General features: G+C 39.9%; 1 protein-coding gene and 1 long non-coding RNA gene across 5 annotated transcripts in view; one reads left to right on the forward strand and one right to left on the reverse strand.

Annotated features, from left to right (window-relative positions):
* Positions 1 to 2,113: 2,113 nt before the first annotated feature.
* zranb3 (zinc finger, RAN-binding domain containing 3) overlaps positions 2,114 to 24,406 on the reverse strand; it is an 83,914-nt gene continuing 61,621 nt past the window's right edge. For all 4 annotated transcript variants that reach the window (XM_042405354.1, XM_042405353.1, XM_042405352.1 and 1 more), the window contains exons 17-22: positions 20,662 to 20,804; positions 14,322 to 14,462; positions 10,291 to 10,449; positions 8,579 to 8,771; positions 3,493 to 3,624; positions 2,114 to 2,814 (exon numbers count right to left, since the gene is read on the reverse strand). In XM_042405354.1, coding sequence (XP_042261288.1) covers positions 2,716 to 2,814; positions 3,493 to 3,624; positions 8,579 to 8,771; positions 10,291 to 10,449; positions 14,322 to 14,462; positions 20,662 to 20,804 — 867 coding nt within the window. In that variant the 3' untranslated portion in view covers positions 2,114 to 2,715. The remainder of the gene's footprint in view (positions 2,815 to 3,492; positions 3,625 to 8,578; positions 8,772 to 10,290; positions 10,450 to 14,321; positions 14,463 to 20,661; positions 20,805 to 24,406) is intronic.
* Positions 14,370 to 24,406, forward strand: part of LOC121892349 — a 36,875-nt gene continuing 26,838 nt past the window's right edge. The window contains exons 1-2 of the long non-coding RNA XR_006094389.1: positions 14,370 to 14,458; positions 16,632 to 16,784. This is a non-coding gene — a long non-coding RNA (uncharacterized LOC121892349). The remainder of the gene's footprint in view (positions 14,459 to 16,631; positions 16,785 to 24,406) is intronic.

Here is a 24,406-nt window from a genome sequence, read left to right on the forward strand (position 1 = left end):
TGTTTCACATTGTCTTATGTGCAGTAGAAAAAGTACAGGAGTTAATAATAAAAATAAATGATGGCTGAATTCCATTTAGCATTTTATCAGAGCCATTGTTAATGTTATTAGTAACACCTGTGCCTTTCATTTGAGGAATCCAAATGTCTGCTGTGGAAGAGGCATAAAGGAACATGTCACCCAGTGCAACAATGTGGCTCAAAATACATTCTCCAAATTATAATCCTGTGTCCATGTGTTAATTGTTCAGTTGTCTTTTGTTTTTTCTAAAATATATCAGGGGACATACACATAATTTCATCCAATCAAACATTTGGGGCAACTAGCTAACCCTGCCCACCATACTGCACTTTACCGTTAGCTTGTAGGTCACATGTCACATTACGGATGTGTTTTACAGTTTTTGGACAACAATGGAGCTCTATGGCACAGAGGAGTGAGATATATCAGACTTTGGATACACAGATAATACATAGTGGTGTTTTTTCATGGGATTTGTTGACTATAAAAGTATAGAACACCCACAGACTTATTCTTTAGAGTCTATAAAATGTATATTTTGATATTACAGCTTCACTGCTGTGTGTATTTGCACTGCACCTCTTTTTAATTCTATTTGCTTGGACTTTCTTCAGATGGTGCTACTTTTCTTTTTTTTTCTCCATTGTCTTGTCTTTGTCACTATACTGTGATTTTCTAACTATATGTGATTATTTCCGCTAGATATTTGCACAGCTAATTTTGGCCATGTGACGCTCGGTGTACGCCGTGTTGCTATGTAACCTGTTGAAACGTCTGCAGCAGTGGCACCGAGGCAAAGATGTTGATTGCATTTGATGGAAAAAGTGAGTGGGGTTTTGCTCTCATGGAGACTTTTTTTTAAAAACTAGAAGAGGAAGAGAGGGAGGGAGGGAGGGGGTGGGTTGGACAGAGAGCAAACACGCAAACCTCCGTGGCCGTCCGTCAGTGTTTGAGTCCATCTTTATTACAGTCATCACCTGCGGAGGTAATGTTTTTCCTCTGGGCTGATAGGTTGTCCAACGCAAACAGTGTCACGCGGCTGCAGCGCTGCTCTTTACCCAGCAGACCCTCTGGGAAGAAAATGAGACGTCTTCATCTGGGCGCTGCCTCATTATGGCTCCGTCTGCCAAACACGCACACTTCCTCTCCCTTCCAATGTACACTTTCCTCTGCCAAACACACACACTCTATTTGTGTAACGCACAGAAACACACTCAGCTACTTTTTTTCCTCACTACTTTCCGTTCACTTTCTGTCTCTTGCACACACACACATGCACACACACACACACACACACCTTTTGGGTGTAATAAAGCAGCAGATCAGAGTCATTGGCTGCTGACATGGACTGACACTGAAACCTGCTGTTGTTGGAAGGCTGCCTGGGAGATGTTCATTACTCACAAAGCTTGTCGGTTTGGACAGGAGAGGAACAACGGTCTTATTAAGTGGAGACCTGGAGCAGCCGTAGGGGAAATACACACACACCCACGCACACACCCACATGGGCTCTGAGAAAGTTTGAAGCTGTGGCTCCTACCGAGCGCCACGATAGGCTGAGAGGAGTTGGGGCTGCCAGAAAAATTCAAAACTTTCCAGCGACAGCAGAATTTGCTTAGCTGGGAGTTTGACACAGCTGACAGACAGACAAATCGTGACATGACGACACGTGCGACGTCAACGTGGAGCCTCAGCAGGGAGAGGGGAAGTAAAATTCTGCTGCGGAGGAATGTGACGGCCTCATTTTCACAGGAGCCTGCTGGTATTGATTGGAGTTTCTGATGTCTGTCTGGCTCATTGTATAACTCTCACAAGAACAGATTCAATATTCCCGACATTGGTGAACCCGAAGCCTTGTTTCCATAGTAACTCTGCTCTCCGTCTCTCTAAACATAGCCCTCTTGACTGACTTTAGCTCTGTTCAGATCATCAAGCACAGCTGAAGAGGAGGTAGATGCGTGGACATGGACAATAATGTTCCTGACTTGAGGCGATGAAACGATTTGCTAGCTTGTCAGATCAGCCAACGTCTTGGTGTATTTACAGTCCAAACCGTGGTTAAAGCACCAGAACAGAAGAAGACAACATGAAACAAGATGAAAATAGGTTTTTATTTCACTAGAGAACGTCCATTTATCTTCTAAAAAGGAAAGATTTACAAGGCGTCACTTGTTGAGGGCGCCAATGAGGACACTTGGTTGCGTTTTCTGTCGAGTTTTAATCACAAAGCCCCCAATTCATCTCTCACCTGCTACTTTTCACTAAGTTTGCAAAATCTTAAAATAGCAACATCCCTCTAAACAACCTGCTCCATTTCAGCCTCCAGCAAAAAGGGGCCTTCATAAATCAAAACTACCGCACTCGTGACGGTTCGGGGACGAGTTGGCTGAAATTTGCATTTGATGCAGTCCTCACTGGTTTTTTAAGGGAAATGTTCAGCGTTAGTCAGAGTCCTGAATTCCAACAGGAAGCCGCTGATATCATCGCACAGAAAAGTAGGGATCTTTACAGGATTCAAAGATAAACTGGCCTTTTTATCCTTATCCGTCAGGGTGAATGACATTTAACGCGTCATTGAAGAATCATGATGCATCTTCACCCACCTTGCCAGCTACAGTTCACCTCAGAACATTTTACACCTCTCACAAAGCAAGAGCGCCATTTCGAGCGCCGAACCTCCACTAAACCTCCATTTCATTTCTTGACGAAGAATCTGCTGATGTCTGACGCAACCTTGGAGGCTGCAACACTCTTCTTCATCTGGCTCCGTTCTTTGGCTTGCTGAGCCGTCCTCTGTGGAGAAAAATGGAACATGATGTAAGAGGTTAAATCTGCAGTCGGGCGCTGAAGAGAAAAGTGAGATCAATATATCGAGCATCTCTAGATTAAAGTGTCGGAGCGGTGGCATAAACAGTGAGAGGATCCCCTTATCACAACGCGCAGTTCTCCACATCAGTTTATATACCTCGACGTGTAAAGCGTTTTCCTTCCAAACTGACACCCACTCTGACAAAAATGCTGGCTGGCGTGACAGTAAAGCACATTTTGGGTTACAATGAAAGCTGTATTTTATATTGAAACCTCTGCTCTCTAATCGGTTCTGTTTTTTAAGAAGTGAATTGTCTGTGATTATGAAATATTGACTGAAGAAGCTCAAGAAGCCAGATATATAGCAACAAATGCTATTTATCAATATGACATACAGCCACATCATGTGATGTTATTACTGGCAATATAGAGCTTTGTGAAGAATGGTATGATCAATGTGTTTGACCATGTATCACATTACTGCCACTTTATATGATCCTCAACATGAGTGATGACTTTCTTTTTATATAGGGATAAAGGAGACATCCGTCCACTGCGCGCCTTAAATGTTAGACAAATTGCTTTTGCCCCTTAAGCCCCTTTTGGCTCTAAAAGCCGGTGTTGTGGTTGCAACGGGTGCAGTGATGCGGGGTGTGCACGTACGGTTTTGTGGCAGACAGTGCAGAGTGTCTGCAGGTTGTCCAGAGAGCACTGTCCTCCTCCGCTGTAGACGGGCCGGATGTGGTCGACCTGCCAGAAATCCCCTTCGACCGGAGCGCGGATCATCTCATTCAGCTAGGAACACACACACACAGAGACACACACAGAGAGAAGGAAACAGTGAGCTTCTAAGTACACTGACTAGCCTCGGTTGCTTTCTCATATCGCTTTAAATTGCCAAAAACAAGCCGTGATTGCACTGCCCTCCCAAACCATCCATCTATGCTAAAGTTAATTTTTTGAACTGATGTGATGTCTTTAGTAAAGCCCAGTCTTTCTCAGAGTACTACACTGACCTAAATTGTTATTTCACAGCACGCGCACATGCACACACACACACACACACACACACCAAATCATTCATATTAAACAAATCTTGGCACCGCGGGGGCACTTCTGCGATGTGCTTGACAATAAAAGAAGAAGAAAACAAATATATCTCGAGGAGCAAACATGACAGCAAGGCACATAAATGGCAGAAATCCACAACAGGAAATAATGAAAGCAAACTGCAGAAACAGGCCTCTGTACTAAAATGCCGACATTAATATAAGCCCGTGTGACTGTGAGGATCAGAGCAGGTGATGTAAACAATAGTTGTGACAAAATCAATGACAATGAACTTTGACTTTCTATTATCCATCTGATGCCCTAGGTACAACCGTATAAATCACCAAAATGTTGTCGACCTACATAATGAGAGGCTGTAGGGAAACTAAATCAGTGAGTACTTGTAAGTCTGCCCGACAAAGACAAAGAAATTAGGTTAAAAAAACCGCAGGGAATAACAGGCTACAGAGGGGTACATACTGAATTCCATATTTATGTTTTCAAGCTGTTACTGGCTAACTAGTAACCCCTATTTTCAAGTTTCAACTATATGAATAATACGTTGCGTTGAGATTTTTAAAAAAAAGCGTCCTTTTTGCTTTGTGAAATAGCATTTTTATATGAGCTCTTCTTGGTGGTTTTTAAAGGGTAGGAAATGATGTCATACATCTCTATACACCAATCAGGATTTAGCATTATTTGAATCAAAATGTGATGAGTTGGGTTGTTTGCATGTGCTTCCAGGCCCATGTCACTCAAATCTGGTCAAACCACACTCAGTCCTGATGATTGAGGATTTAATAAATAATACTTACGAATGTTATTTTCCAAAATTAGACTTAATTTTTTTGCTCATTTTGTAATGATTATTTACTGTAATAAAGAAATATTTAAAATTCGAAACTATTTTTCAGAGGCTTTAATGCTTCAGTTTATATAAAAAAATTGGAAAATGGAGAGCGACAATATCCTGGATAGTCTCTTAGCCGAGCTACTGTATGACAAAGGATAACACTCCAGATTTCACATATTGTTTATCATTCATTATTGCAGACTGCAAAAGCCTGAGTTTCTACCAATTATTTGGTCAAACTGTTGTTATTTATGAATATTAACTGTATGTTTTAATTGTTAGGGGCTGATGCTATCATCGAACACAAGCTAGTAAATCAAAATTTTAATGCAAGATTAGCAGTCAGTCGTAGCTTTTTTTTTTACTAATTAACCAGATAACGTTGTCGTCAAGGTAAACTTCTGCCTCTTAAGAGTAGTTAGCTGAAGGTGTGTATACAGTAAGCTAGAGACTAGTATCATAAATATTGTGCAAATGTTATCATTCTAACACGCTGAACTTAGCATTTAGCTCAGCCTCACACCGCTGCTAGCATGGCTGCAGACTCTTAAGTCTTATTTTCCTGAGGTCAGTTAGGGCTGCAGCTAATGATTATTTTCCTTATTAATTCATCTGTCAAGTTCTTTTCTTGATTAGTCGATTAAGTTTTCAAAATGTCTATAAAATGCCAGAAAAAAGTGAAAAGTTTAAATTGCTAGTTTTATTTGACCAACAGTCTAAATCCCAAATAATTTCAATGCTATGACACAAAGAAAAGCAACAAAACTTCATATTTGAGAAGGTGGAACCAACATTTTTTTTTTGTTGCCATATTTGCTTGATAAATGACTTAAGTCATTAACTAGTTATCAAAACAGCTGTCAATTAACTTTCCATTGATGGACTAATTGATTATTGACCACATGTTTCAGCACTATACCAGTCATGTTAAATTAAATAAATTTGGAAAAATAATGACATAAATCATAAATACACCTATCATTCCTAATTCACAAATTAAATCTATAGTCATCACACAGGAGGAGCTGTAAAAGGAAGCAGATGATTTCGAAGCATTGAGATGCAACAGAGACATCGCTGTTATTTTATATATTGATTTTACACACATTCATATAGAGCTAATGAATTACTAGTTGGACCTTCCCAGGACCTGGATTGCTCCTGTGTATCTCTGCAGGACCAGATTAACTGAGGTCTAGTGCAGCAGAGAGGAAACACTGGGAACACAATTACCTGGAAACTGAACCAGGTCTTGCTCTTGCTTCCAGGCATTGCCGGTGTGCATCTGAGCACAATGTTTTACTTTTTTAAAAAAAGAGAGAAAGAGAAAAGAATAAAGGAAGAAAGAAAGGACTTAAGAGAAGATATGGAGCAAGCAAGTGGAAGAGCAAAAGATGATTGAGAGAATTAGAAACAGAGAAAGAGAAGCCTGATGGGAAGAGTTCAGGACCAAAAATCCATTTTCCTGCTTTGAGTGCTACTCTGCTGACATTAAGGCAGCCAGGAATTGATGGAATTGATCCTAACAGATTTAAAGAACAGGCCCGCTCATCACACATATACACACATTCAAGTCAATTGAACCTGCTTTCGTGCCAACACCGTGCACCTTACTCCACCAAAAGACCCTACTACTACACACACTACACACACCAAAATCCTGCTCACAGGCACCTAAAGGACATAATACAATCCACACACCAAAATACCAATCCACACACGCCTAAATTCTCATATACACACACTCACTCAGACCAAAATAGACCCTAAGGTACACATAAAGAACCATATACACATGTGTACACACACACACACACACGCCAGAACCCCCAGTATGAACCAAAGAATGAGCCTATAATCTCGAGGCTTCTCCACCGCTGCGGCGTCTTATCATGTGGCTGAGTTTGTTTCCTCTAAAGCTCGGTGCATCGATCGGCGCTGATGCTGCTGCCGGCGGTGCTGGGAAGGGAGGGGGGGTGGGAGGTGAGTGTGTGTGTGTGTGTGTGTAGGGGGGGGGGCTGGCTTTGCAGGATAACAGCCAACCAAATCAAACAGGCTTACTGGTCGAGGCCTGGCACTGGGAAAAAAATCAATGGGCCCAGCAATCCATTTACTGGGAGCTGGCCCCTTGGAGTGCAGATCAACCTGTGAGTGTGTGTGTGTGTGTGTGTGTGTGTGTGTGTGTGTCTGTGTGTGTGTGCATATGTGCGTAGGTGGGTGGAATGGAGAGTACACAGTGTTTTTATTTTTGCACTTACACAAACACACAGCTAAATAGCTGACAAGGAAAGCCATTTTTTTGGTCTCGCATCAGGAAACTAACGCTAATGTGTATATTGTAGCATTTTCAATTCTGTAAGTCTAATGAAGTTTTTATGTGCTGGCAACCTCATTTCCACTGAACCCCAAGCCTCTAAAATCATCTAAATCACTGAAGACAAGCCCCAACCAACTCAGCTGTACTTGTGTTTAGTGTAAATTACCTAATGTTAGCATGATAACATGCTAAACTAAGATGTAAACATGGTAAACATTAGCATTTAGCTCAAAGCACCGGTGTGCCTAAGTAGAGCCTAAAGGCTGATTTATGGTAGGCTGCTCAACTCTTTTGATAAGTGTTGCTCAACAGAAATTAAAGAGTCACACAGCGTTTTCAATTTATGCTTGGACAATAGATTTCAGTCATCTCCATGACAACCAGACGCTATCCTCTAGCCAGCTTGTTTAGTTACATTATATCATCCCGAGTGAGGCTAATTAAACAAGGATGTTGCGAGTTATCTAAAGTTACTGACCAAAATATCTATATGGAATTTCATTGAAAACTACAATAGTCTCCATGGTGACGTTACTATCACTACCCAGTCACATTGCGTGACATAATATGATGGTGTTCCTGACGTAACAAAATTCTCCAGGTGCTCAACATGAGAGGGAAGTGTCAAGCAACACTTTTTTCTGTTCCCTGTGTTTAATTGATTATGGCATCTCACCCCTCTATATAACCGTCTTTGATCTCTGCATTCGAGTGATGCTGTTTGGCACAGCTACAAACACTTTTCATTTGTGATGTGGTTGGACAACATGTCATAGGAACTATTTTTTCTCTGGTATAAACTGGCCCTTATTCTGTGTCCAAAATCACTATTGACCATATAGTGCATCACCGTTCATGTCCGCCATTTTATTTGAGTATCCGAATTCTGAGTGTTAAATGTGTGCACTATGTAGCATCATTATAAATTCCAACAATTGACGATTGAAGTAGTGTCCATGGCATGTACAGTACTTTCTGCTAACAATCCCACAATGCAATGTGTTGCATTTTACAGATGTGAAAAAATTACCATTGTGTGATTTTAGTTCTGGTTGTTATCTGTTAGGAGGTAAAATAAATTAATTTAAACAGATATAAACAGTGATGATGGGATAAAACTTATCCTTCATGGATTTCAAACTGACACTTCACTTTTTTTGCTATGTCAGTAAGTCATAACCTTCTTTTATAGTCTGGCCACTAAGGTAAATGTTTTTCCTGTGGTAAGCGTTAATGATGATTTGGCTACTTTTTATTTGACTGTTAATTAGCAGCCAATGGTAGATTGATGTTGCCTGTAAGTTTATTACCAGCTTTGTGAGGGAACTAGAAAGTTATGGCACATCAGCCCACTCAGTTGAAGTTGTTGCTTTTAATGCTGCTTATTATTTAAACAGGACTAACAATAACTGCTGCAGACTCCATCACTACAGAAAAATATATATTGTTAGATCCGGCTTCCACTGAAATATCTGTAAGAAAAAAAAAAAAAGTTAAAAACATTGGCCTCCTCTGCTCTGGTGTCCGACCTGTTTGAGTGACAGCTGGGCGAGCCAAGTGTTCTCCAGCATCTCCTTGCGCTGGGAGGGCGGGGCGTCACGGACCTTCAGGAAGAGGTCGTGGGCGTGGAGGCCACAGTGCTGACAGATGCCCTGCTCCGCCTCCAGCACCCGAGAGCGCATGTACGTCTGGCTGGAGCGCAACTGAAACTCCTCCTGGCACCTATGGGTGGGAGAACATGGAAATATCTGGTTTGGAATCTATTAATCTTACAGATTTACATTTAACCCTTGTGCTTCACTTGCACTTGTTAAGGGACAAAAATGCCTGCGTCAAAAAACTTCCATAAAAATATTGTATATTAATATTATTTTCCACTTTCACGGAGTTAAATCTTTTAACCAACAGTCCTGATCATAACTACCAAATATTCATTCATTTTTACAATTTTACGGAGGTTTTGAAAGCCTGATATAATAGAATGCATGTTTATATGCTGTAATGAGATCAAAGGATCTGAGGGTCTTTTGTGGCTTATTATTAGACTTATTATAGGAGCTGAGGAACCTCCAAAATTCTAAAAAAAATCCACACCCTTGTCAAAATGCACACTGTATGGGGTTTTAAAACATTAACAGCTGAAATAATTTTAATAAGTAGCATCAGTTGTATTCATGTCATTAAAAACTATTAGATGACGAGATCAAAAGTGCTGTTATGCATCATTTGTAAGCAGGATTACGGATGAGTTGTGTGAGAAATTCCAAGGTTTAATTCTGCTTTCTTTCTTTTAGCTACTAGATGAAGGTTATCAACTTTATTTCTTCTGTAGTTCTTATTCTGCTGAAAGGAAAATAGACATCATTTATGGAAAATCACAGTGCTGAAGTTTGATAACATCCAGGTATAGAGGAGTGAAGTATCTCACCTTGACTGAATGACCTTAATTTGTCTCTTGAAAACCACTTGTGGAAATTGAATTTCTACCCTTAAATGGGCAGGAAGACTAAAGGGATGCACGGAGGCAGCATGATTTTTCGGTTACAAGAATTTAGTTGTTTCATTCAGAGCGACCGTGTGCATGAGCGGGAAATTGTGCAGCGTCTTGCTCAAGGACAGCAAGCCATTGCAGAGACGGAATCAGCATTTTTCCTCTTTCCATTGAAAATATTCTTTATATTTGTGTTCAAATGCGGCAAATTGAGGATCTTGAAACAACTCTGATAGGAAACGATAAATGCTGCTGTTTAAATATGGGAATAACATTGTATTTTAGCCATCAGCAAACAGTATTCTCTCTACAAAGCAAATCAAGTAAAGCAACAAGGTGAAGTCTGTAGAGTTATTTGTAGTTTGTTTTGCACAAAACCTCAAAATTCTGCCTCTTAGAGCTCTGAGTATAATTTAATTATAGGTGCCAGATGGGTGGGCTTTGGCACAGAGGACAACCAGTACTGGGAAGTTTAAGCAAGCACAATTACACAAACTATTTCAAACATGCTTTTCTCTCAGTGACATCTTACTGAAGACTGCCTGCATTGTCCCAGTACAGTAAACCCCTCATCTGGTGCTCCAAGCAGGGAATACGCAGTAACTTCTAAATTTTTTTTTTTTAATAACCTTTCAAGCGATATTTACAAGAACTTGGAAATGTCAAATTTATCCCTGTCTATCATCATTCCTGTGTATTTGAAGCTGCAGAAGCTCCTATATAAACCATATATGTTTAATGTCACTAAACCTGTGGCTGCAGAATCGGGTGTCCCAGGCCCCACCGGTGGTAGAGCAGGCCTGCTGGCAGGACAGACACAGAGGGACACCCTGACTGTCCACTGCTTGCAGGTAGCCAGACTCTGATGATCGCTGCTCCTCCACTGTCTCACAGGGCTGCTTGTCCTGCCTGCAGACACACAGATAGAGAGAGAAAGTGATTACATTTAGACACTGGAACAGAGGGTTCTTTGGCTGTTTATATCTTGACCTTTAACCTTGAATTCAGACCAACAGTATACCAATACTTAGTGAGGTTGTCCCATTGGTTACCTTACCCAAAATCTTACAAGACAGTTGGATCCTAAATCATCTGGGTGTTTGATAGATATTGTGAATTCATATAAGATGATGTTTGCATGTGAGATGTGAAATGGGAGTTGCAGTTTAGTTTGAAACACTTCAAGCAGTTGAAGTGTCAGCACTGAAAGGGTTTGAAGTGTTGACTGAATAATATAGAATTGTATAAAATTATAGAATTGATTAAATTCATAAATTGTAGCACCAGGGTTATCTTGAGTTTTCATATATTTTAGGAGGCACACAGTTTAAAAGATGAGAGCATTTAACAGGCAGGAAAGGTGTAATGAGTTTTATGGGAAATGTAGGATCCAGTGTTTTTGAAGCTTGAGTCATACCATGCGCTAAAAGTCGGGATATCTCATCCTCTGCTGCTTTGATTTTGACCATTATTTTTTAAAAATCTGTCTCTTGCAAGTCCCCCTACTTTATCAAAGTGCAATAATAGATTGCTGGAGTAACCCTTTAAAAAGACTCTAATGGTGAAATTAGTGCTGGACATCCCAAATTTATCAAAACAGATACACATGGTGGATGTGTTGAGTTTGTATTAACATCAATCATCATCAGAAAATTTAAAAGAGAGCGGATGAGAAAACAAGGAGACATCTTGGTAAAATATGATAAAATATACTTGTGAAACAGGATAAATTAGCTACAAAAGCCTGTTCCAAATAAAGGTTCAGTTCACTATTTGAGAATACCATGCAAACAAATGAGAACTAGCAGGGATACATTTCCTAGCAAGAATGCAGTATTCAGAATCAGTTTTAATGTCAGAGGTGTCAAATTTAAAATGCAGTCTCTGGATGAAATCTATTTTTTTTTTAAATTAAGTTACCACCTAAGAGTTGTAGACTAGCTGTGACTGATTTTTAGCCCTTTGTGCACAAAACCTGAAAGAGAAGTTACCTTGACCGATGTAAGAAACATCAATCTGTAAGCCAACAGCCTGATTCAATGTAGAGCTCAGTTCTTTCAACATCAGCACAACAGCAAACACAATCCTACATATATTCATTCATTCAAAAAAAAAAAAAGTGCTTTCTTTGTGTGCTGCAGATGCAGAACTGATGGACATATGGATGGTGTGTGTGTGTGAAATGTGTACATACTGTGTGTATATATACATGATGGTGATGTAGCTGTGAAAAATGTCATCTGTGTGTATGTGCGTGCCTGTCCTTTTGGCAGAGGACAGCGAGTTTGGGCGTTTGCCATGTTGTCCCAGCAGGGTGCTAGAGCCACAGTGGAAGGGACAGATGGACTAAATTCTCTTTCCCCATGGTTTACAATTCACACAGACAGAGAGGAACAAAGAGCCAGAGAGACAGAGCACTACAGAGAGAGATTTAATCATTGAAATGCAGAAGAAACCCCTTTAAAAAAAAAAAGGAACCTTGCTGCTTCAAAGTTGAGAAGATACCAAAAAATTGGAAGTACCAAGAGACAAATGCTGTGCCAGCACGGTCTAGTGGATGAAAGAGAGACAGAAATAGACTTTTTACTGGTGTGCCCAAACTGAGAAAGGTGAAAACATGGTACTTTGGAAAAAAAATGTAACCCAGAAATATAAAAATGCAATCAATCGAAGAAAGCTAGAAGTTTAAAAAATGTATTTCTATTTCAATAATGTGATTTAAAAGAAATTAATCTATGTACTTTACATTTAGCTTCAAAGTAATTAAAATTCATATATGCATAAAGAAAGTGAGCATGTTGGTAGCTCTACATCGCAGCATGAGGTAACTCTCTGAAAAGTCATATTTGAAACCCCAGAAATCACGCAACATGCCTTCAGCAAACGGCGCACAGCCTGCTAGTGTTTACAACCCTGCTGATCTCTGATGCTTTATACCAAAGGAAACCAAAGGCACGCGAGAGGATTAAGATCTGACGCTGGTGATTACAGCTTTCTGTCGATTTTTTTTTTTTTCTGTTGATCAGGAGGAAGATTCTATTTTTAAAGTTGTTACTTTCATGGACAGCGAGTCGACCCCACCGGAGAGTTTCATTTAGGAAAATCTAGTGCATCTCAGTTTGTGGGGATGTGAGGTTGTTATTTATTCTAGCCCCACATTTTTATTTAGGCTAATAGGCTGAATGTGTTTTTTGTCAGAGAAGTCCTGCTAAACTTAGCCTTAACATCAGTATTATTAAAGCTAAAAACCTGTAAGGATATTGTTTTGTTACCGACCGAAATGTGTTCATATCACCAAGTATCAATTTCCTGATTTTAATCACAATTTCTGTAAGTTGTAGACTATTTTATTTAGGTAAAAGTGTTGTATAGCTGCTTCTGTTTAGGCAACAGTTAACATCTGAGAACTTGGGCTTCTTTCGCTGAATGATAATAAGGGTTTAGTAGAAAATATATTTCCCAGAGTAGGCTAATGAAAAAAATATTTGTAGTTTTAGTGTTGTTACCAAAAGTTGGGTAACCCCAACCCTGGTACCAGGACTAGTATTGAAAAATTGAAAACAGTACCCAGCCCTACCCACCACATCTCTTTTCATGTTGTTACTACGCATTTTAGTTTTTTTAGAGATGACTTGTATTTTTGCAAACAAAATGTAGGCTTTTGCTTAACATTTTGTAGCAAAAACTAGTCTTGTTACATTATTAAATGATCTTTTCATGAATATCATACTAGCTATTTGTGTGTAAGTGACACAGTGTTAGCTCTTGCTAAACATTTAAGCTTTTGCTAAACATTTATCTAGAGAAAACTTATGTCTTCTACATTATAACATTATCTTTTCATGTTGCTATGCTAGCCATTAGCCAGTCAGCTACACAGCAATTTAAGCTTTTGCTAATCATTTATTTAGAGAAAACTTGTAGTCTGCTACATTACAATATTATCTTTTCATGTTGCTGTGCTAGCTATTAGCCAGTCAGCTACACAGCAATTTAAGCTTTTGCTAATCATTTATTTAGAGAAAACTTACAGTCTGGTACATTATAATATTATCTTTTCATGTTGTCATGTTAGCATGTCAGCTACATTTTTTTTCACATTCTTAGAGAGATACTTTCACAGTTCTTCAAGGTGTAAAACGGTGTACAAAAACACAAATCCTAAACGGCACTTTTACTAAGACACATGGACTATTATAGACATTTTGTATGTAACACCAGTTGCTGTGCACATATGTGTCCATGTGAGCACGTGAGTGTGTGCTTGCTGCAGGTTTCCATGGTGATATTCCCTCCTGGGGTGAGCTGGCCGTTGCATCTCAGCCAGTAGATTGTATTATGGTCTATATTTACTGTACAAACACTCAGCAGGGCCTTTGTGCCTCTCCCACAAGGCACATACGGATCTCCATGGAGACAGCTGAGGGAAGGAAAATGAAAATCCCAAAGAGGAAGCCACGTGATGAGGCAAACCACACACGATGAAACCTCATCTTTGCAAACCACAAACGAGAATGGACATGATCTTTGAGCTGTCCTGGTGTGCAAGATTGATCAGCTCAACTAAATACTGTTTGTGGTGATTTTGTAATTGTAATAAATCAGACAAATACATAGCCATCAGCTACATCTAGAACTTTATTTTAAATATAATGCTTTATATTTATCTGTTGTGTAAAACTTTGAGCCGAGAAGATATTATAGACTTTTCGAGACCTGAGGAAAGCTTAACCTTTCCTGCCCTGAACATCCACCCACTCATATCTGTCCGTCTAACCTACCTCTCTGAAGCAGGTGGTGTTAGAGAAGAGGCAGACCTCCTCTTCGTGAAGAAGTTTTCCTTGGTGACCAGCCTGATGCTGCCGCCCTCCTGCTGGGCCTTACTCAGGGAGGCCTGGGCCACCTCGTCTCGACCGAGGTACCTGTGAAAATGGGATAAACAGGGCTGTGAGGGAATGGTAGATTTGTTGATGTTATATAACCAGGAGGCTTGGTGAAGAGAGCTGATTCACATGTAGAGAGCATGTGGGAGTAGCTGCAAGGAGATGGATTCATAAACTCTCTCTGGACAGCATTAGCAGGTGAAGTAGGAAATTTGATGTTGATCAAGCACATCAGTAATCTTAGTCATCTGGGCAGGACTGCAGTAATCCAGGGACTCACCCACAAAAATGTAACACACACCACCACCTACAGTACTGACAACACTCTACAAAAACGCCTCAGTGCAATGCTGGATGCACTTTTATATTTTTCTTGGCAACAAACTGTGCTTAGCTGCACAAATCATTCCTTTCATTGCTTATTTTCTATTCTATTTATGTGCTTATACTCTGTCCTCTTTCCCTGCTGAATTCTATTAGTATCACTGCTGCACCAATCTAATTTCCCCACAGGGATCGTCAATCATCTAATCTAATCCATCTGCCCCGCCACTAGTTTTTATGGCCCTTGTATTACAGATGCTAGGTGCACAAGTCGAAACACTACATGTCAGTGTGGGCAGGATTAAAATGACCTCAGGATGTCAGACACAAAACGCAGAAGAGGAGTTGGGGAGAAAAAAAAATTGGTGACATATGTGGTCTAGATAGGAGAAAATTCCTGTGGTCCTGAGGGAAAAGTGACCAATCACCAAATGTCTCCAGGTAACATTAAGGCTTTCCTCAGAGGGAGAATAACACTCTAACAGCCCCCATAGAGCAATTATCTTCTCTCTTTGGTCCTCTACAGAGAGGTCAAAGGCCAGACTTCGGTGCTGCTATTGTAATGGACTCTGTGTCCTGCTCAAGGACACTTTGGCAGAATAACTCTGAGACATGAACCAGTGTCTTCTGACTTGAACAATAATGTCATTAAAGGAATAGTTTGACATTTTGGGAAATACTCTTATTCGCTTTTTTGCCGACAGTTAGATGAGATCAATACAACTGTAATGTCTGAAGTTACAGCTAGGAGCGATAAGCTTAGCTTAGCATAAAGACTGGAAGCAGGGGGAAACAGCTAGCCTGTTTCTCTTCCATTTAAAAAAATCACTTACCAGCACCTCTAAAGCTCAGAAATGAACAAGTTATATCTTGTTTGTTTTTTCTGTACAAAAAAACAGAAGCAAGTAGAAAAAAATTACAAGTTGTGGTTTTACTGGGGTTGTGTGCTGGAACTATTTCTTGGCCAGGAGCAATGACTTTGCTATGGGAGCAGATCATGAGCAAAGCTGTGGCTTTAAAAAAAAAGAGGGTGAGGTACAAAAAGATGGATGGAGAGACAGGGGGCAGCCATAGTGTGGTGCAGTAGTTTCACAGACGATCAACTCAAGTGATGAAGCCGTTCACTAATTGTTATGTGGATCAATAATTAACATGCTTTCCAAACATTTATTTTGACAGCTATGTCAATTCTTGAACTTAGATGATGAAACAAACAGTAGCACTGTCACCTCTGGAAAAAAAAAAATCAATAATTGGAACGGCTCCTAGAACTATAAGACATGTAGAAAAATAAATTAACGCCAAGTAATATTGAAATGAAAATTGCCTGCGGTTCCATTTAGACAAAGCTATTTTGTCTCTTTAAATCTAACTCTATGACATGAACATTAATTAAGTGATCTGGCATGTTGCGGTCAGGTTACATGCACCAAAGCTCTCATTAAGTATAATTATTAGAAACATTTTACATTTTCCTGAAAGGTTGTTGATGCCACTCGTATTAAGATGCACAGAAACCAAATTAGATATTTCAGTGAAAGAAAAAAACATAATAAAAAAACAAATATATATATATATATGTAGCTGAAATGGGTTATTCACCATCTATATTCTTCAACTGATTGGACTATCAAAGGCTTATTGTAGCGCCTCCATACAAAAAGAAATTTAAATGTGAATAGGTTATTTAATTCTACTTGAAATAGTTACATGATGCATTTCTATCCTGATTGCACTGTTTTCCTGATTAGTAATGAAATGCTAGCCTTTGTGAAACACCCTGCTATTTAAACAGGAAGGTGTTACCACTGTTAAACTCTGCTTTTAGTGTTTCTACTTGGCCCTGCAGACGATGCATTGACATTTTTTATGCATTTCCACCAGCTCCATCTGGACAGAATACTTTCTTTGGGAGAAAAACAGAAAGAAGGAAAAAAAAATGAAGAAAAGATGGATGACAGGAGGCAGAAAGTGGAGGAGGGAGACACATCAAAGAGGAGAAGTTTCTCTGGAAGCTGAGGGGAGATGAGGAAGAAGGTAAGTCTCCATCAAACAGAAGAGCTTCCTTTGCTTCAAACAGTCCCAGAACAGAGACTGGATGAAACAAGATACCTTACACTAAACTGGGGTCCAACTGCGCTTCTGGGAGAGAGCGGATGTGTGTGTTTGCATGTTTTTATGCAGCTAGGTGCTTGGACAGGCTGGAATTGAGTACAGTTGATTTTGTAGAGTAAGGTGACTGCTGCTTCCTGTTTATGCATTACATTTTCTGTCATGATCTAAACATCTTCCTTTTTATTCCATCATAAGACAAATGGAAAATATTTTTTTTCTATATACCTAGGGGAGAAAAATGGTGTAGCCTGCTAAAAATGCTAAATACGATGCATTAAAGGTACCCTGTTGAGTGTGTGGCTACTAGTAGCACTGTGAAATTATGTTTTTATGAGTGGGTCCCTGTTTTGTTTGTCTTGAGCATTTGCATGAGGATGCACACACTTGCTTGAAAGGCACCCAGTCAATGCAATACACATTCTTGCGGGTTTCACACTATTGCATAGCTCGACAGTGACGGCGGTAAAGCACGAAAAAGTGCAGCAAAGCGCTCAGCAAGGCGGTTAAGAAGGAGTCTGCAAGCTAGCAAACATGGATGTAAACATGGTGTTTTTTAAAATATTAAGAAATGACAAATGCAAATGTTTATGTGGAAGGAAACGCACTCAACACACTTTGTCAGACCTCAAGGAGTATGTGTTGGTGAGAAACAATTAATGTAAACATAACTTTGTTTACCAGAAAACTCCACAGAGCGCCTTTAAGGTAACTTTCTCTAGCTGTGATGGATACAGTAAATCATGTTACACAGATGTGATGGAGGTTGCAGCAGCTCTGACAAAACACATGATTTTTATTAGACTATTTGGACATGGTTATTTGCTGGTGGCCAACTGATGCACAGCTGCAGGAGTGCTGTTGCAGGCCTGTGGTGGCAGCGGGTTGCTGACAGCATACCTGCAGACCTGCAGAGCCACAGACAGCGACCCGGATCCACCCAGGCCGGCCTGCGGTTCAACACCGAGGCCAGGCGCTGCTCAGCTGTGTGAAATCAAACTAACGAGCTGCAGCTCCAGTCTGGCCCAGCTGAAGCTGCTTTGATTGATTGCTGCTCTCTCTCATTGGCCTGGGTGAGACATGGCTGCTACAGTAATGGTCTATTCAGTGTCAGATGTGAGGAATTCCCAGCTGGTTTACTGTAAATTGCGTGCCCTGCAATGGTACACCTCAGAAGATGCATGGAAGAAACAGCAAATTCCTGTTTTCAGGGTATGTGTAACCATTAACCACCTGACAGATGTTCTGACAGCTTTAAGTTAATATAATGATGTAAAAAAAATCTGTATTACGAGGACTGTAAACATGTTGTATTTGAAGTTATAATGCTAAAGATTTCAATTCTGGTTGATTTGGTGACACTTGTGGTTGCTGGTGGCAACAGCAAGCACGTTATAATAACACAAGTCTACGAGTTTAGACATAAAACGTGTATTGACCAATGGCAGCAGCACAGCTAAAGCAGCTAATATGTCACAAATACAACAGAAGAGCAACTGGTGCAGCCAAAAAAAGTCACATTGTTTTAATAAAAAAGACAAAAAGAGAGTCAGCAATGTCATCCAACACTTTTATGTTGAAGTCATGAATGTTTTTATGCCTCTGCTTATGAATTCTGCATGAGAAGGACAGACTCCCCCAGTACCAATGAAAACTACTTTAAAGAGAGGCAATTAAAGAGAGCAAATACATTGACTGGCTATTGCTGAATAAATGCTGGCCTTAAATAGCATCAAAAACAGGCTTTGATATAATGAAAATCTTAAGGATTTTTATTTTAAAGTGACTGCACATGAAATTCAGTATACTTGTCACGGAAGGCACAGCTCAGCCTATGAAAACGGTCGTATAATGTCTCATGTTGCTCTGGAGGAGCATTTCTCAGTTTCTGCCCGAGACTTCAAATTTACGACAGAAACCCTGTGTGACAAACTAGGGGTGTGGAGTTTGAGAGATGTGGACATTTATTAGCCATCAGGAATAATAAATATTCTCGCAAACTGCATTATGGGAAGTGTAGAATCCAGTATTTTGGGGGAGTGGCTCATACTAGGGGCTAAAAGTCAGGATGGTCAGTTTTTGTTGCTTCAATTTTGACCGTTCTCTTTCAAATCAGTTTCTCACAAGTCTTGTGCATAATCTAATATAGTCGTATAAGTTGTGATTGTTTTTTTCTTTCTAGCACTTCTCTTATAATGAATCTGTTACAGTTCATCTGGGCAAATAGTATCTTTTGTTGATTTTGTATATGATTAGATGATGAGTTTAATTTTGCAAAGTTCATGAAAACACTGAATTGTTAACTGACTCTTATTAAGTGTTTCTACTTACATGTGTTGCCTAGCAACCGTATTGCTTTGCTGCCAGTGTGTAGAAATTAGTATGCATATACATGAAAAAAAAAAAAAAATCAAATGTGCATTTTTTTTCCTTTAATTACAGCGACATATTACAGAAGCAATAAACCATTTATAGCCAATATTTGCAGTAATTTCAGGAATGAGGCGTGCTTAGGCAGGATGCAAACCGGATTAAAATCCTCTTAACTCCCCTAAAATCACTGTAAATCACCATGAGTGGCTTATGACGAAAATATCCACAGTGTTGGAAACCAAGGCAAAGTGCATTAAGTTTTAGAGTAGTTGAAAACTGAGCGTCTCAGTGCAGGGAAGGTGAGCCGTGATCGCCCCGCTGAGCCGAAGCTGGAGCTTGATTGGTTCTGATTAGTGAATAAATCAAACAGGTATCAAATCAAGCCGAGCCAATTGCCTCCTACTCACACCTTGATTAGGTTCATGCACCCAAACACGTCCCCCGGTTGAGAAACACTCTCTCTCACTTACACACACACAAACACACAGAAAAACACACACACACACACACACGAGCCTACCCTGTAATTGGCAAACTCTCCCTGCCTCTATCCACGCCAGCTGTAATTAGTGTGTCAGCAACAATGCTTTTGTCAAAAAAAAAAAAAAACCCACACACATACATGTACACATACACAGCATTCATCCCATCCTCTCTTATGCCTCAGCTGACACTCTTTGATACGCCCACACACACACACACACACACACACACACACACACACACACACACACACACACACACACACACATACTATTCAGCCTTCCATGACGCCTCGGGCAGTTAGTATTTACAAATCCGCTCGTTTTTCTGTGAAATCTCACACATCGCCTATTGGATTCTGACAAAATGTTGGGGAACTAATTCATCTCACCACATTTCCAAATTTACACACCTTACACTTATTTCTCACTGATAGGAGGAAGACATATTTTTGTTCCCTTGTTAATACAGATTTACCGAAGTGCTGGAGGTCAGACAGGCAGACAAAAGCAGCCTCTCATTTATAGCCGGCGAATGTGGATTTTGCCAGATGAAATAACTCTAGCTGTCAGATGATATCAGCTGTAGCTAGCTGGCTAATAAAGCTAACGTCAGCCCCTGCTTGTAAACATGGTCTCCGGCTGACTTTTTAATGTTACAGCTGACTTGTTATTAAACAAGAACCCTGTAAAAGGAGTCATAAATGTGAATGTGATGGCTACATATGTGATATTGTGCTAAAAGACTGAAAACTCTTCAAATGCCATCTTTTACTACAGCCTGCTGCTCATAGTTACGGTTGCTAAGCTATGAATAGACAATCCCTGAGCTGGGGAGGGGTTTAATGATTAGTATCTGAAGCTGAGTGAGTTTAATTAACAGCTAAGTTTTTGAAAGTCAAAGTAGTATATTTCCTTCAAGAACACATTTCCAGCTAGAATCTGACCTCTTGGTGCTGGAATGAGGGCGCTGGGCGGCGGCCAGCTGCTGCAAGCCGAGAGCGGGGCTGTGGAAGAGGAGGCCGCTGCGTCGGAGCAGTTTCTGCTTCATGGCTGGCAGGCTGCTCCACTCCTGCACGAAGCGCAGCACCTGCAAGGGGACACGACACCTCAATTCATATTCAATTTCAAGTTGAATCTGAAACGGCTGGAGCCTCCATCTTCAAAACAAAATTGATAGTTTGGACATTGGAGCCTCCTTAAAAGCAGAACATTTTTTTTGTGTTTTTCAATTTTGAAAATACACTTGAGCTGAAAACAAACTCTCCAAACCTGCAGAGCACACAGATATACACACACACACACACGCACCGATACACACAAGGAGACAGCTTTCCAGATAGCTGAACAAAACCCATCAAACCAAGAGAGAGAGAACTGTATATGCTTTCAGCCAAGTCAAGGATTCAAAGAAAATCTACTGGCAAAATAACAAATAGCACACCGAGCACCAAGGCCTAATGGGCAATTTACCTACGTAAATTACACTGGAGGAGTGTTTTTCTTTCCATGGATGATACTTACTCTCACAAAAAGATTATTTGTGTGAAGATAAAACTCAATATGTATTATACAGACAGTTTTCAAAGCTATCATAACACCCAGGCTTGCTTTTGTTGATGTTTTAGCAGTTGAATTATGCGTATTTTGACAGAAATATTACTTATTACTCGTTAAACGCAAATGTTAAACTGCAAAAGATAACCAAAATCATGTAAAAATAACAGAAAAGGAAAAAAAAGCACTATGCAACAGGATTAAAAGACTAAGTAGTTTGTCCTGAGGATACAAAAATCATTATAACAATATTAATAAGGATATTTTCTGATATGGATGAACAACAAAACATTTTACCAACACTACAGTACCTGTGCCTAGCAAAAGTAAACAAGAAGACTAGAATGTGATGAAAAAACATCTTTGTGATTGTAAATTTGGTCCCGTATCATTAATTCTGACTTTTCAGAAGAGACCAGGAACTTGACTGTAGTCAGAAGGAACAGTAACCATGGGGGCATCCTGGTGGCCTCATGGTCAATACTGTGGTCACAACATCCCCCGTTCAGTTCGGGTGTGTAATTCCCCGTCCCTCTCCCCTTGTTTCCTGTCACTCCTCAGCTGTACACTATCTATGGAGGCAAAGAAAGGCTGAAATAATTTCAATGTTCTAAACGACTGAATACGTAATTGTGAATTTTAACCACTGCTGAATCCTTCATGTTTAAATTGGATTCCATGGAATTTATAGCATTGAAACCTGTATTTGTGTTGTTGTGAATTCCCTTTTTTGGAATGTTGAGGTCTTCTTTTTGAAGGTCACTAGTTCGTGCAGTTTAAAAAACATGTTTTTATATTTTGTTTGTTTTTGGGTTCACAAATTCAGAAAATTCATGTGTGCAGAATTCTGATTTCTGAACTTTTTAAACTTTTTTTTTCTGTTGAATGCAAGAACTTTGACAGTTTTTTAATGTATTTTTATGTAGAATGGATCATATGACTGAAAGAATGTAACCTGATTGGACAGAGGTCTGATCAATTCAATTCAGGGTCAATTGATTATCCAATTAATTATCCTTGACAAAAAAAATAATTACATTGAAATGACCTTCTGGGAATTTCAAAGAAGGGAATTCAAACCAAATAAATTCAGACAGGGACTTTTTAAAATATGCCATCGCTACAAATTCAGTTCAGAATGGATGTAATGTGCTATTAGATCATAGAAGTCCTCCTCTACATACAGTGGATCATTTAGAAACTATACAGTACAGATGAAATCCGAACAAGCTTTAGAAATATCCTGAAATAACTGGTAACTGTTCACAAGGTCATCAAAGGTTAGCCGCAAGCCAAGAAGTCGAATCAGATGTCAAAAGTCGTGGATGAGGAGGAGAGTGGGATGGTGTTTCCCGCTTCTAGTTTTTCCAGAGGTCAGATAGGTTAACAGGTGAGTATCAGATATTGTGTGGGTGGAAACTGGGAGATGTTAATCATGCTTTTATCTCTTAAAGAATAAGGCTGGTGGGTGCCCCGGTAGCACGCCGTATAATTGCAACATGTGCGGTTTGAATCCAGCTGCGGCATAAAATACCCCAAAAAATATTTAAAAAAAGAAGCATAAGGCTGTTGATGTTCTGTATTTGTCTTGTTGCCCACAAACACACCGTTGTTGTTGTTGCCAAAAATACTCACTAAGGCATCAAATGTGTATTAATCCACAGTTGAAAACCGTCCCCAACAAGGGTAGTATTTCCTCTTGTTTAAGTAATATTTACTAAAAACTACATTGACCAGCTGTTTTAGGAAATTATTTAGCCTTTTTACACTTATTTCTGAGCCGTTTTAAAGATTTATGGCTTGGAACAAATGGGCTTGGTGCTTTGTGCCACAAACAGTGTATGGAAGTTGGAAAGTATTGAGGGATAGACTAACATGGTTTTGGTCTTTCCATGGAATTTGCAGTCAGTAATCAGTAGTTGTTTTGAATTGTAAGAGACATAGCGGAGTAAAATCTCATGCTCAATGAAAGGAATTACATGCAGAAAGAAGAGCATGATAAAGTACACTCTGCAACCTTACAATCCAGAATGATCTTCTCAGAAATGTATTATTTATGTTTCATTCCCTTGAAACGCTCTATTTGCATGAAACATGGATATCCGACATCATTTATAATGATTTACAATGAATTCATTAAAAACATTTTGGCTCCTGCTGCCTCCGACCGGGTGTAAGTGAGTTCACACACCACCAGCTTCCCCGTCCAAAAACGTGTCACAGCCCACACTAAACCGCTTGCTCAGTATTGATTTTGATGGACAATTGGAGTGTAACAGGGCGTAAATGATGGGTCAGAGGATGGATGCAACTCACGCCTTCGTTTTACAAACCAACATAAACAACGTGACAGGTGGGGCGTCTGTCAGCGGCTCTGTTACTGCCACGGCAGATTGCAGGATTTAATATTAGCTGGTTGGCGTGCAGGGTCATTTGAGGCGATGATCCGTCTCCTTTAACGACCCTCATAAAACGGCACTTTCTCTTTTTGCCGGTCGACTCAGGCTGTTTGAACCCCCCAAACCGCCTCCTCTCTTTTCTCCTCTCTCCATCATCCCCACCTCCTCCTCCTCCTCCTGCTCGTCTCCCTCCAGGCCCTGCAGTGGTGGAAGTGGGCGTCCGCGCTCCACCTATCTGTCAGGCTCCCGATGCCGGGCTGCTGCTCTTCCTCCTCATGATCAGTGGTATCATTAGTTTCACATTGCAGTGACACACAGATATCAGTTAGGTTTAATAACCCCCGTACAGCCTTGTGCCTCATCTTTACTGGCTCAGTGGAATTGGAGAGATAGCTCCACTGACTATTATATCAAATTAAATTATCTTAATCTAAAATTAAAGGTATGATATGTAACTTTTCTGCTTTAAAATGTCTAAAAACGACTAGACCTATGTTATTTTATTGCTGAGTTGTGTTCTTACATTAACCCAAATGTTTCCAACAGTGTTCAAAGCCAGAGAAATCCGTAATTTTAAGGTAATGGTCTGTTTCATTTGGTCACTTCTCAATGGCGTCATATCCCCTTTGTGCATGCGTCAGTGTTGTGGTTGTCCGTCAGAGGCTTTCATAAATTGACTTTTTATCCAGTTTTAAGCCGCATTTTGACAATAAACTTTTTAGATCTTGGTGGTTTT

This window comes from Thunnus maccoyii, chromosome 24 (assembly GCF_910596095.1).
Source record: "Thunnus maccoyii chromosome 24, fThuMac1.1, whole genome shotgun sequence".
NCBI classification, from domain to species: Eukaryota; Metazoa; Chordata; class Actinopteri; order Scombriformes; family Scombridae; genus Thunnus; species Thunnus maccoyii.